This window comes from Eriocheir sinensis, chromosome 39 (genome assembly GCF_024679095.1).
Source record: "Eriocheir sinensis breed Jianghai 21 chromosome 39, ASM2467909v1, whole genome shotgun sequence".
Classification (NCBI taxonomy): Eukaryota; Metazoa; Arthropoda; class Malacostraca; order Decapoda; family Varunidae; genus Eriocheir; species Eriocheir sinensis.
This window is the reverse complement of record NC_066547.1, coordinates 10589588-10604096: the sequence shown is the minus strand read 5'-3', so window position 1 is coordinate 10604096 and position 14509 is coordinate 10589588. Positions and strand designations below refer to the sequence as shown.

The 14509-nt window shown below is 40.1% G+C and overlaps 1 protein-coding gene across 3 annotated transcripts; it reads right to left on the bottom strand.

The window, feature by feature from the left end:
- Positions 1-514: 514 nt before the first annotated feature.
- On the bottom strand, positions 515-13741 carry LOC127008973 (Golgi resident protein GCP60-like). 3 transcript variants are annotated; one of them, XR_007761492.1, is made up of 11 exons: positions 13333-13740; positions 10614-10755; positions 10028-10168; positions 8565-8669; positions 7605-7692; positions 7071-7235; positions 6737-6842; positions 5578-5702; positions 3394-3562; positions 2130-2493; positions 515-1394 (listed from the first exon to the last, which is right to left on the bottom strand). XR_007761492.1 is itself a non-coding variant. In XM_050881527.1 (11 exons), the coding sequence occupies exons 1-11, from the start codon at positions 13547-13549 to the stop codon at positions 1364-1366; spliced, it is 1506 nt and encodes a 501-aa protein (XP_050737484.1). In that variant the 5' UTR covers positions 13550-13741; the 3' UTR covers positions 515-1363. The 3 variants fall into 3 exon arrangements, 2 of the variants coding, with proteins under 2 accessions (XP_050737484.1, XP_050737485.1); XM_050881527.1 differs by having other exon boundaries at positions 2277-2493; positions 13333-13741; XM_050881528.1 differs by having other exon boundaries at positions 515-2493.
- Positions 13742-14509: the final 768 nt, after the last annotated feature.

The following is a 14509-nucleotide window of genomic DNA, read 5'->3' as shown; positions in this document are numbered from 1 at the left end:
GATTACCATTTGGGATTTCACTGCATGTAGCTTTGCTTTTGGTGCTCTTCTTCAATGCAAGCAAATGTAATGGCAGTGTGAACTCAGTCCTTCAGTTTAAAATGCATGATGGTGCTGATTCAATAGGATGGAACCTTGTAAATGTTCAAAAACATGATGTAAAAGAAAGAAGTTAGAATGTCAGAATCCTGATTAATAACTGTATCTCAAATGAATAATAGCATAAGAAAATAATTTAGGTGCACTTAAACCAAATATTGTACAAAATATTTTTTTCCACTTCTTGTAATACAACTTGCATACGAATGTAAAGAGAAACATTTCAAAATTGTAACAAAACATTGCTTTATAGGTAAGAAATTTGACATATTTCTTTTATCTCTGTAATAGGTAATGAGATGCAGCCATCACTCCAGTCCTTAACCCTCAGATGTCATTTTGACACTTTTCATGACTTAAACCTATGTTTTTTCAGCATTTCTGACATAATGGGAGAAAAAAAATTGAATTAAAGGTACCATCATCTTCTACATTTTAAAAAGGTTTTCATTTCATACTCCATGAATTTTCAGGAAAACATTGCAAAGCTTAAAAACTTCTAATAAAACCACACATGAAGGAAGTGCCTTCAGGAAAAAAGCTTAGTTCACCCTTGGTTTCTTGTTACTGGAAGTTGTCACAGTTCACAACAAGGAGGAAGTGTTTGTTTCTCAAAAATTCTTGCCTCTGGAAGTATCAAAAATCAGATCAAGTCTGTGGAGTGCTGCAAGGAGTAGGACAGCTCAAAGCAAAGCTAATCATGAGCCCGGCAGCATAAACGCCAAGCCCTTGAGCTCCTCTACATGGAAGCACTGGTTTTGTGCATGCACCAGACAACAACACAAGCAGCAAATATGGATTTACAAAGGAAACACACTTGGGGGAAAAAAAAAAAAAAAAAAAACTTTCAAGCATCAGATCAATTTCAAGCAGGACAGTGAAAATGAGGCCAAAAAATTTGTGGGAAAAGAATAGCAATTTTATAATTACACTCACAGTGAATGTGTCCGTGTGAATTGTATATCATTGCCTGTAAAGTGCCCAACCTTCTGGAAAATTTCATATTGTAGAATACTTACTATTATCATGATTTTCTCTAAAAATGCAAAAAATCTAAATAAGCCAAAAAAGCTTCCATCGGCACAACAGTGAACAGTGTTTATAAAACCATGACTAAAGTGGAGATGTGAGAGCCTGAGACAGCCATCAGGTGGTGTGAGGGACATAAAAATACCTTCATATATTATCTATATATACAAATTCACTTCAGCTGCCTCTTGGTTAGTTCCGCAGGTGAAGGGTTATTATGAGATGATGGCCCGGCTCAAACAGATGCTTCAGCAGTGTTTCTGGTACTGAGAAGAGGGAAGAAGAAAGAGGAAATTTGTACATACATGTGACATTGTAGCAAATGACAGCCAAGTAGAAAGTATTTTGTTGAGAAAACTTGTAAAAGGAAGCTTTTTGAGACTTAGAAAAGAAACCTTAAGCTCTCCAATCTGCATTACTGCGGCATTTACCCAATAGCTGGGCATTCGTTTCATGAATCAAGCAACTGGGTGAATCAAAGCCCAGTATGAACCATGAAGGGCTGGAAATGTGTGCCAGACCTACACTACAGAGCTCTTTGCATGTTGAGTCAACCAGAGAGGAGAGGACAGAAGGGGAGAGAAGAAAAGTTTTCAGGTTTATAAAGCATGTTTAGACATAGAAAGCAAAATCACCATATTGTTGAGCCTAGTTATTTCATATTTGCATACAATTTTACACCACAAATTTACTTACTCATTGTATTTGAAACTTCAAGATTTGATTTGAACCTCAAGATCAATTCTGCTCTACATGCCACAACAAAGCAATACATACACAGAAAAATATATGTAATAATCCACAACATACTTGTGGAAGCAACATAAATGGCTTGAAAATCTTTTATTACAATGCTGGCTGAAATGTATTCTTCATGTTATATGAAAGGCAAGAAGATTGGTATAATCCTTTCACACGAGTGACCAACCCTCAGGTATGGGTCAGGGTGCTGGCTGACTTCCTGCAGGAAGGCAGGGCAGGACACAGCAGGGAAGACTCACTCTGTTTTAGAGATGGTGGTAGAATTTTGCTGTGCCACAGGCAAGAGATCTTGTTGAACTCGAGGAGGTAAATGCCGGTGCCAGGGTAGGGGTGTGCTGGGGCTGACAGGGGCTGGGAAAATGCTGATAGTAGCATGGCAGCCTCACCTGGTGTAGTAGACACGGTAGTAGAGGGTCTTGCTGCGCCACAAGGAGTAGGAATTGTCGAACTTGAGGAGGTAAACCCCGGTGCCAGGGTAAGAGTGGGAGCCGGCATACACCTCCTCGTAGCAGTCCCGGCGGTAGACTGGTATGATGACGGACTGTGCTGGGCGGCCACTCTCACCCTTCCTCCCCGCCAGCCTCTCTACATCATCTCCCTCGACTGAAATATCCCAGCATCACCATCATTAGCGTTGCTACTATCCACTCTCTACTCATCTCTCCCCAATAAAACAATACTGATCATAATTTTCACCTCACCATCATCACCACAACCATCCTTTTTGCTTGCATACAATAAGAAACATCATGAATCAAAGACAGTAATACAACCTAACATTTTAAACAACGGAGCTGCATTCCTGGAAGACCTAACACAGTTCTTAATTATATGACAGTGACATTATAACAGGAGTTGTATGGAAACCTGTTCCCAAATATGATCAGATACACATGTACAGCAAAATAATTTTTCAACACATTAAAGTTTATACATTTAGGTATTTAAAACAATACACTACACTTGATGATAGATGAGTATTAATTTACGATGCTATAAGCTCTGGTCTCATCAGGTTTGACCACGTGTTCCTTAGAAATCTCAAGATAGTGAATCACCAGAATGAACTAATGTATGAAACCTCAATACCAAAATTAAATTGCACTTGTTTCATTGTTATTGAACAGTGGTGAGGTAGAGGCTAGTTACCACTTGCACTACAGTAAGATTTTGGATATCAATCTCAAAGTGAAACTTCAGAAATGAGTCCAGTGTCCAGCTCTGAAGTAAATGATTTTGTGTGATTTATAATCATTTTTTTGCCCACACACCTGCACCATATGGCTACACAGATTGAAGAACATACAACTTAATTCAAAAGCTTAAATATATCCATCTGTTGTACTTGGTGATAGAGAAAAAGATGATGATCTGTGGTTGAATGTGTCAGGGTGGGCATTTCCAGGTAACCAAAGCTATACTTGACAATAGTTAAAAAGTTACTAGATTTCCCAGGAACATATTCATGCACTAATAATAATGATGAAAGGTAAACTGCCATACCCTCAGCCTCCTCTTCCTCTTCTTCATCCTCACTCTCTGATATGTGGACAGAGACTACATTGCTGGCGTCCTTCGTCCACTCGAAGTACACACCAAAGCCGATGTCGTAGCTGTCTGTTGCAAACTCCCAGAAAAGGCACGTCCCGTCCTCATGAGTGGGGACCCGAACCTGAGGAGGTGATGAAGAGAATTTATTAGTGGAGAAGTGGGAAGGGTGGGCTTGAGATGAACCTTTGGGAGGACAGGGAAATGGGTAGCTCATGTGTTCTTGAGCTGGATGCATAAAGGAGACTGAGAAGCATGGGGACCTTTGTGGGTTAAATGGCATGAGGGTATATTGTGTGGGAGGGCCTTTATTTATAGGGATCTGGTCTTTTTCCATGGAAGCTAGTGCCTGTACATGAGAACAGGAAGCTGAGTGATGGCATTGTGGCTATTGAAGATTTAAAGGAATGACTATGAGAAAAATGAGAACCAGAGTAGGGGATTTAGTCAAAAGGATAAAAGTGATAGGTACAGAGCAGTCCATGGTGGTAGTTTTATTTGAAGATGATACAGTGTTGTTGGCAGAAAATGAGAGGATCGTGATGATGACTGGATAAATTTGACAAGGAGTGAACAAGTATTGAAACAAGTTGGCAGGTGAAGGATTGAGTATGCTTAGGGAGTGACGGAACAGAGAAAGCTGCAGTCACTTCTGCCATGGCCTCTCATACAGGAAAGTTCCTGCGCAGGGACAGGTTATTGGAAATGTAGATATAGAGTAAAGGAAAGGAAAGTTGGAGAGGTGGTGGCCGAGTGGTTGGCGTGCGGGGGTGGTGAGCCCAAGGACCTTGCATGTATTAGGCTCAAGTCCCACCAAAACACGCTGATTTTTCAAGTCAAGTTTGGGTAGGTGGTGGCTGAGTGGTTAGCGTGCGGGCCCTGCATTCACTGCGTGATGGACGACGCGGGGTTCAAATCCGCCGCTATCACCTGGGACTTTTCAGTCACCGCTGAGTGGCTTAAGACTACCCACATGCTGTCCTGAAGACCACCCATCAACCCGGACTCTAGAGGAAACCGTCCAAGTGAATGAAGAACGAGCTCCGGGGGGGGGTGCATGAGCCAAGAAAAGATGGTGCCACTATAAAAAACTTGCCTGTGCCATGACGGGCTGGGGCCGACTACCATCCTGGCCCCTCAAAAAAGCCTACTGGTGCTAAAGGCTGCACGTAAAAAAAAAATAATAATAATAAATAAATAAAATAATAAAATAAAAAGTCATTGCTGAGTTCCAGAAGACTACCCACATGCTGTTTGAATTTTCAATCAACCTTAACTTCAGTGACTTCGGTCAAGAGGAGCACCGGGGGGCAGCATGGGCCAAGAAAGAGCCATACACCACAGCAGCCAATATAAATAAAATTAGCCTGTGCCTAAGGTCCCTCAAGAAAGCCTATCGGTGCTACAGGCACCACATAAAACAACAACAATAAACTGCACATGGCCAAGGTCCACATCTCTGTCTCATTGGCCCTTGAGCATGTTCTGGGTAAGAACCCATACCTCCAGGACACAGAGCAAGTGTGATACTCGGGTTACTGTTGTTTTCCCCAGGTCAAACCTAGGCTAGGCCCAAAGATTCGTTGCTAGGTGTGGTGAAAACTACACCACAGAAGATTCAGATAGATAGGTCTTAAAAGATGAAAACTGTTTTGCTTAGTAACACTCATATCTGCAAACATTATTTTTTTCCTAATTTTATAGCTTGTCGTATTGCACAGCATATAATCTATGAACAATTAATGTTTTCAACAAAGAGTATCGGGAATTGAGCAAGGAAGAAACAGTTTCATATTGTGTTCCATGTACAAAACAAGAGATTAAGGATTAGTTGTGAAAACTCCACCCTCTCAATTTCTTTCCAAGAGTTCACACTTAAAATTGATTTCTTGTACCATCACTGGATCTGCATTACAGAAATTAATGGCCCTAACTGTACTACACATTCAGATAAAGAGACAATATGAAAGGCAAAAAGAGGCATTATGTTAAGTTTCATGCTTACCTTTTAAACACTTGTTTCACTGCAGGTTGTCAAACAGAAAGGAGGAAGGAATGAAAGCTTGTGATGAGTGGAATGAGGGGGAGGAAAAAAGTTTGGCATTGTGAAGATGTAAAGCAAAACAGAAGCAGCCTTACGGTTACAGTCTCTCCATGGCCCACTTTGATGACAGAGTCTCCTCCCTCCCGCTTGATGGACTCCTTGAAGTCCTGAATGTCTCTTCTGGTCCACATGGAGGCGGGAGCAACATTTTGGCATGAGTCTGAAAGGTGAGAGGCATGTAGAGCTGGTCTGGATCTTATAGACGGGTGACTGAGCAATATTTTTGCATAAATCTGAATGGTGCAAAGTGTATGTGTGTGGCTGATGTGGATCCTTTGAACAAGTGATAACAATGTAAGAGTATGTTTATGACTGAGAGATACATGCCTTCAGTGATGTATATAGTAAGATCACAGTCTTTGCACCTTTCATCTTCATTTTTTTATGGTCTTCATGGTACTTTTCCATATCTAATACATGAGTCTATAAATTTTGTTCAGGAAACCACAGCTATTTGACAGGGTTACGTTCCATAGAAATACCCAAGAAAAATCAAATAAAAAGGAAAGTTAAAATCAATTTTCTTAAATGCTTATGGCAAGTTCCTAGCAGCTGTTTCATCAGGGCTGGCTGCTTCACCATGGTCATGTTTACTTGGACACCATTTGCTGAACAGTTTGGCTAACGTGACCACACTGGCACAACTTGCAGGACAAGATGGCAGTGTGAGCTTAAGTGTTCAAGGAGGTGGAGTGTAGCGCATTCACACCTGTCACTGATAGCCCTGCACTGGACAACTTTGCCCAAGTAGTGTGCCCAGCCTCAGCAAAAATGCCCCAAACTTGCCCATTCCACCCACCTCAGCCCAGCTGTTGGACAGGCAAATGTTGGACATTGTTGGAAAATTAATACTTAGCACAGATTTAAAAAAAAAATTGTCAATATACCGTGGATTGCATGTTGAAACAATGGAAAAGAGTAAGCATTTTGAAAGTCAAGACAAACAGTTAATCAATGGGGGTTGCTTGTATTTGCAAAACTAGAGCTGGGCCATATATCACAGTAGCCACATCAAATAAAATTTACATGTGCCACTAATGGGTTGGGGCCATCCACCAGGCCCCTCAAGAGCACCTATTAGCACTATGCACATTACATAAAGGCTGAATGAAAACAGATGAAGTCCTTGTTTGTGCCCAGGCTCAAAGGAATAAAAGAATACTTAACCAAAAATAAGGAGCAGCATTGCCTCACCTTCATCCTCATCCTCCTCTGAGTCACCTTCTCCCTCAGAGTCATGGCCATTCTCTGCAGGGCCAGGGCTCTCCTCTCCTCCATCAGTCTGGCTGTCCTGGCCACCCTGGAAACATTGTCACTTGCAGTGAATGGGTTTTAATAAAACTACTTGAGTGAATTATATGACAGTATGAATTTTAATAAACATCACTCAATGATTTTTTTGTGTGTAAAGATGCATTTATTTTTCATATAAAAAAAACAAGATTGCTGAACATTTACAAGCACTAGTTATGTGTAAACCAGTTGTGTTGTCTGAGCAGTAATTGCAAGCCCTTTTGGTACACTTTACCTGTTCATTCACTTCCTCAGTGTTATGGTGGGGGAGTTCAGGTTGTTCCTGCTGCTGCAGTTGCTGTTGCTGTTGTTGCTGCTGAAGGAGGAGCTGCTGCTGGTACACCTGCTGCATGTACTGCTGGTAGTGCTGATCCTGCAGCTGCCGAATCAGAACTGCTTGCTGTGGGAGTCAATAAGGTATGTAAAAGTTTTTACCTTTTTACAAAAATAGAAACCTGCCATTGCCAAACACATACAGTCCATCCTTGTAGTTTGTAAGAATATTAGCAGCAGAGTGTCTCATAGAGTACAAAGTCTCAAAGTACCATCGACAAGCATATGTTAAAGAGCTTATGATCGACAACTCACCTGGTTTGCACAGTTTCCTTTCTCTCAAATTCCTCCTTCATTTTACAGCTCTACCACACACACACACACACACACACACACACAGCAGGCCTCCCTATTTGTGATAACATGAAATGATTGTGCTACTAGTCATCCTATCTAAAATTAATGAAAACAATCAGTCAAAGAATGTGTTCTTCACCTGTTCAGGGTTGCCTGGATACTGTTGTTCGGCGTACTTCCTGAACTGGTCGTATGTTTGTTGGTTGAGTGCTTCCTGGATCTGTCGTCTGTGGAAATAAAGTCATGAATATTAGTATAACATTGCCAGTGTTAGAAAAGGATATTACTGTATTCTTCATGAGTTTTGAGTGATCCTTTTTAGTGAGTTACCATAAATACTTGAGCATTCTTATTGTTGAGACATGAAGTATAATTTACTCTCCTTATACAGTAGGCCCCTGATTTGGCAGACCCCAAGTTTCCAGATTTTAAGATTTTCTGTACAAATTTCTGGATAATTGAAATTCCACCATACCACCATTTTCTACAAACTGACCATAACTCATGGGACATTCATCAGCTAGAGCACATGGTGACTATTGCTTTTTTTGTGCTTGGCTGTGAGCATGAAGAAAAAGTACCAACTATTTATCAATAATGATCCACTGTTAGTATTGTTTCAAATATTTTTATGTGACCAGCAATGGATTCCTAATAACAAACAGTATTACTGATATTAGAAGAGCACCAGTCCCCTCTGAGCACAACCACAATAGCATGAAGGAAATATAAACAGCCAAGTTCCCTATATAAATAAACAAGGTGTCAACCACCTGGCCAGAGTGCATCATTAGCAATCACTATAGAATAATTCGACTCTTGCTCACAAGGACTACAAAAATGAAGACTTGGGAGCCATACAAAGGTCATGAAAGAGCCATACATCGCTGACCTTTGGCATGTGGCAATTTCACTCAAAAATCTTATACTGTACTCTTAAACAGAAAACAATTTTGGTCAAATGTGAAAATAAATATTACCTTTATCAAACATTATCTATTTTTATTATTTATTTTATTGATTCAATTAGGTGAGGCTTGGACCAACACTGTGTTTAAGCCAACATTTCTGAGATAGAGTTTAGCATCACAATGCTTACTTTGTCTCCTCTTGCTTTTTCCTCTCTTCCTCCTCCTTTCTTTGTTCTTCCTCTTCCAATTTTCTCCTTTCTTCCTCTTCTTTTTGCCTTTCCTCTTCCTCTTTCCTGTAAAAGAGAGGAAGATAGCTTCAAAATTCATACACCATAAAATAACCAAAGTAACAAATCCAATCAACTGTTTCACATAAGAAATGAAATAAAACTTTTGTTGGGGCCAGCAGATATGCAGTTGAAAACATAAAAAAAATAAAAAAAGTCACAGTCTACCGAATGTATACTGTTCATATGAGAAGTATGTGTGAATATGTATATTTTACCTATTTATCCATCACAACTCAATACATCAGTGATGTAAATGAATATGTCTGCCTTTAGTTTATTGTCTGTAATTAGGTAGTAGTATAATTTCATACACCTACAATGTTGGATGGCAATAACTGTGAACAGGAATCTAACTCTTTGCTGGCTTATTCCCAAGAGGCACACTGTGTAAACAGTCCCACAGAACTGTTGTATGCTGGGCTACAGTGGTGATGTTGCTCATGTGAAAGAGGCTGAAGAGGACTAAATACTTTTCAATGTCAGGGCCCTTGGTCAATGCATAGCATGTACAACCCTGCTTGGCTTATCCACTGATCTGGCCTCACTCAACTTTAAATTGTCTTTACCCTTTCGTGTACCAATGATAACTTTGGTTGTCATCAACTTCCAAGTTGTTATCAGCTTCCGAGGCTCAGACATACTGATGTTGGCTTTGGCCATCATCAGGAGAAATATTTAAAAGAAAAAAATATATAATATTTCAAGGGCTGCCACAAGTTGGGTGACAAGGTGATGGTAGAGAGCTATGATGGGTGACACTGCCCAACAATGGGTGGAGCTTGGCTAGCCATAGCTTAGGCTTACCAGTGCCAAACACTAAAAAGTTTTATGTTCATTCTTTTGCAATATTATTGGTCTAAATACAATACATTACACATCATTGGAAAATAAGTTTATTCAGCAATGTTATGAGGTCAGGAAATGTACTTTATCTTAAATATGATTTATAATATAATTTTATAAGTAAAGTGTACACTTTTTGCATGTCGGCTAATTTCCACTCAGGGAGGGAGTGTCTGAATAGAGAAAGATGGAAACTCTTCTGCCGTGGCCATCCCCTGGTGGGAGCTCCTAGGAGCAGGCATCAATGAGATGAATGAATGAATGATCTTTATATTTCATTTTGCATAAATTGTTTTTTGTACAGAGTATGTTAAAATACAATTTCTAAGCCTCACAACATGAGTAAATTCACCTCTTTAGGATGATTAATAATTTTGCTACAAGCAGTCGAAGTAAAAATTCTCAGCATGACTGGTTGCACACAGATTCAGCTGAAGTCAAGCGTTAACTCGCAGGTTTTGCAAGCACCTCTGACATGAAAGGGTTAAAAGAACAAAAAAATTACCCTTGCTACTTACGCTAGTCTCTCCTTCTCCAGTTTGTCCGCCCACATAGCCTCCACGTACGGGCGGAAGGTTGGCACAAGATCTGAGAGTTTGTTAATAAACTGCTGCTTGGCTTCCTCTCTTGTCATGGGCCCAAGTGCTTGCCAGGCCAACCTGCAATATTGTGAGGACAAAGGTAACCTGCAATATTGTGAGGACAAAGGTGAAGGGATGGAGTTGGTCAACAAGGAAAAAGTCTATCAAAATTAGAGTACAAGATGAGAAACTTTGTTTAGTCTCTGAAAAGTAGTTCATAGAGTGTAAAAAGTATTTTTATTCTATTCAGTAGTATATATGTATTAATTCTTAAAAAAAAAAAAAATATATATATATATATATATATATATATATATATATATATATATATATATATATATATATATATATATATTATATATATATATATATATATATATATATATATATATATATATATATATATATATATATATATATATATATAGTGAATCTCATCTTTACAGCATTTGGAATGGTAACCATGACTACCAATAATACAACAATTCAGAAAATGCATTTAAGAAGAAGAATAACTCCTCACCTCCTATCTTTGCCCACCACGTCCAGAACACCAATGGGAGGCGATGAGGTGGGATCAAATGGACCATGGGTCACCTGCTGCGTCAGCCCGACAAAAGCGCACTTCTCCGCATAGCCCAGGTGAACTGCCTTGCCCTCTTTCTCTGTCATTAGAATACTCTTATTAGCTTCAAGATCAACACTTTCTTAGACCACTAGACAGAGTGTAAATGGAAGATTTTAAACATTTTTATTCACAAATAGCCATCATCAGGGGTTGTAACTCCTTTAAGGTTTCCAATTTAGGTAATCGATTCATCGTCCTCAACTCATTACCTTCATCTCATGTATCGATCTTCATCAGTGCTTCCCTTGGATATGAAAATGAGCTGCATCTCATACAGATCAGCTTAATGTGTCTAGTTGAAGATCAGATTTGCAAGCACACCTGCCACCTATTTTTTTCTAATTTACTTTTAACCACAAATATTTTGTGATTTTAATCTTAATCATAGTCACCAGCCTTCTAGTGATATGTGACCTGTGATATTTGACCCTTTTAGTGAATCAACTAAGCACATGTATCAACTGTGTCAGTTTGATCTTTTGTCAAAAAATATATTTGGAATAAATGATGGTACTTGAACAGGGTAGCAGCATGGGGGCTTACTCAGGGGGACCATCAAGAATGTTGGGAGTGAGTGAGTGAAGCGATGTGCCCCCCAGGTGTATCATATGTTCACCATTAATTAGCTAGTTACTTGGTAGCCCAGAAACAACCTTGTGTTAAAGAGGCCAAGCATCCCAAACAACGACAGGATTTGATCACATTAACAAAAAACAGATGGTATTTATGAAGTCTGTCTGTTTGTGACTACACATTACTTTGCCTCACAGCTGTTTAATAGAAACAGCTGAAATGTGTATTGCATTTCAGTCTCTTCATGTCAGGGAATGCTGCCTCCTACTAAAATTCAGCTTAAACCCTCCTCCGAACCATATTTTAACTAATATAAACTGACCTGAACCTAACCGCCCTAATCATATAAACCTTATTACCATAAAATAGTGATGGCAAGACCAGTACTACATACTGTTCTGTAAATTGTGGCTCTGTAAAGAGTATCCTTGCCTCATTGAATATGCTATCATAGCTGGAATATCGTTCAAATCAATTTGCATCATAAACATATATACAAAAAGTACGCCTGTCAACCGCCAATGACAACAATCAATGGTGCAGCACAATGCATATTACTTATGTATCACAAATAATTAAATCTAACATAACCTGACCTAACTTAACTAGTTCTAACCTAACAACCTCACGCAAGCGTCACTGATGTGTAAGAGACAGTAAGGGCAGCGGTAAAGTTTGCTTAGGTTGGGTTAGTTTCTAACCATGTGTGCCTCTATAATATGAATAAAGAGCATGTATTTTTACCCTTTAACCATAACAAGAAGGTGTAGGTGGTATTTTGAGGTGAGAGGAGATGAACTATACATTTACCTGCATACGGTAACTATGAATTTCAGAAGTTCACATAATAGCTTATAAATGAAGGTTCTAAAGGAATCTTGGTTCAGGTGTAGGTCAAACCCAGTGCCTTCAGAGGTTTTATACTATTAATTGAAGAAGTTAAAGGGGTTTTGTAAAATTAATAGCCTTAATTAAACATGTAAATATTGAGGAGAGGATAGCCCTTTTTTTTGAGACAGTAACTGACACAGCTTGTTTCTGGACAAAATATGATGCTTTTTATTATGGAGTTATTATTATTTTTCCAGAAATCACTAAAAGATTGACTTTTCAATGCATGAGGTGCACTCGCTGCCACCCTGCTCCCATCCATTACCACCTTCCCGCGTAGTGGACCAACTCCGCCGCTGCCCTGTCCTGTACCGCGCTGCGTATTTCCAGCAGTTTACACTGAATGCGAAATACATTTAAACTAACCTAACCTAGCTTAACCCAGTAGCAGCGAGGATCATATTTCTTAATGGTCCCTTTAAGTGAGAAAAATGAGAAAAATCATCACTCATACAAACCATTTCACAATATATATAAAAGCATTTGGGTAAATCTTAGGAGTACCTGCTCCTAGCGGGTGCGCATTTAGGGCATGGTGTGGTGGTAATTACAACATTTCAAGCACGTAGACGGGGTTTTGACAAGCGGACAGGCGTGTTTATGTCACAAGGGGTGTATTTTTCTGCGTGGGCTCTTCCCTTTCTTCACCCCAGAGCTCACAGTCTCATCGACTTGGAAGAAATCATGAGGCCAGTGTGGAAAAATACACCCCTTGTGACAAACACGCCTGTCCGCTTGTCAAAACCCCGTCGTACATGCTAGAAATGTTGTAATTACCACACCACCTGCTTCAAGCACTTCCTCCTAAGATTTACCAGCATTTGTGATTAGTTTCTGTATCATCTATTTTGGGGGGTTTATATCATGGCACAATTTGGCCTGTCGCTGCTACACGGTAAAGCCACAAATTTGGCCCATCGCTGCTACTGGGTTGACCTAATATAAACTATCTAACAACCCCCCCTTGTATTATCCGGAAGTCATTTCTGACTGCACTGCATTAAGGGACCTAGGTAAAGAGAATAAACAATGTAAGTACTAACTTAGCACGAATGGCTACCTTCTCGTCAGTATTACCCAACAGAGAGGTTAATGAGCAATCTAGCATCAGGTGGAGGCCAGGCCCGCCCCCCCCAGCCCCGCCACGCACCTTTGTAGAACTTGAGGGCGATCCGGTACAGGTCCGGCAGGGAGAAGCCCCAGTGCACCTGCAGGCCGTTCTCAGCAGGCTTTATGGGGGGCTCCTCTGTCTGGTGTTCCTTGTTCGTTATCTCCTCGTTCACTATCTCCGCCTGCTCGCCCGCCCCGGCCTGCCCCTCGCCGGCCTGGAGCCCCGGAGCCGCCGCAGGATCCGCCCCGTTCTCCATGATTGTTTACCTGTCACATCAGCTGGCCCGCCGCACTTCACGGGAGTTATTTTTCAACTTTTATATTAATTCCTTGCTCCATATACGCTGAATCACATTATTTTTCCCTCAAATATCTATGTGGTATAATATTTTGATATGAAAGGCATGAATGTAGCATGTGTGCTTGTGTGCCACGTAATGTTTACCTGCTGTAGCCCTTCTCCTAGGCCTCCTCCTTGCCTTTTTTTTTTTTTTTTATAACTGACTGCAGGGATGGAGTGAGTGCCAGAATTGAGTATTCGAATACGAATATGAATACTTGAAAGTAATATATTCATGAATACATTCATGAATCCTTCTCATTGAAAATACCATCCTGACGTATAACGTACTCTAGGTGTACTGTTCTAAAGTTATGCAACAGTAAAATTAGCTCATGAACCTATAGTTGCACGTCCGCCCTTTTAGTACGATTAATATTTCCTCCCTGCTAGCATGATTTATATAATTAATTATCACATATGGTACGTAAGCCTAGGCCGGGAGACTTTAGAAAACTAAAGTTAGTAAACGCGATACTTTAGCATTTTTCCATAAACATATTACTAGGTATTAGTTTACGCTCCTTTTTTTTAATAATGAGAAGAAAAGGCAGTAATTATATACGGTACAACTTCTCCCCCAGGAGTTGAGCCTCCCCGGAAATTACTAACGCCCTCCAAATTAAGAACCACTAGCTGGTTTGGGCACTATTTCGTTTGCGAAGTATCAGCAGTCACAAAAATTTGGATTTATAAACATTCGTAAATCCACACATAATTTTAAAACATTTGATCAGTGTCCCTCAGAGACAGCGTTTCTCAAGAGAAAACATGCTGTTTACTTCTGTAACTCGTGTAGAATTTCATCCTCGCTCTGTGGACGCAGGAGTCGCAGCTATGGTGAAGCTCCGCTGTGACCAGGCGGCACTTCCTGGCT

Excerpts from the sequence above, each read along its gene's own strand:
- LOC127008973 (XM_050881527.1), bottom strand. The coding sequence starts at position 13,549 with ATGGAGAACGGGGCGGATCCTGCGGCGGCTCCGGGGCTCCAGGCCGGC. Across the intron at positions 8,670-10,027 it reads CTGGAGAAGGAGAGACTAGC|GAAAGAGGAAGAGGAAAGGC; the intron begins GTAAGTAGCAAG and ends TCTCTTTTACAG. Across the intron at positions 3,563-5,577 it reads GCCATGGAGAGACTGTAACC|GTTCGGGTCCCCACTCATGA; the intron begins GTAAGGCTGCTT and ends TCACCTCCTCAG.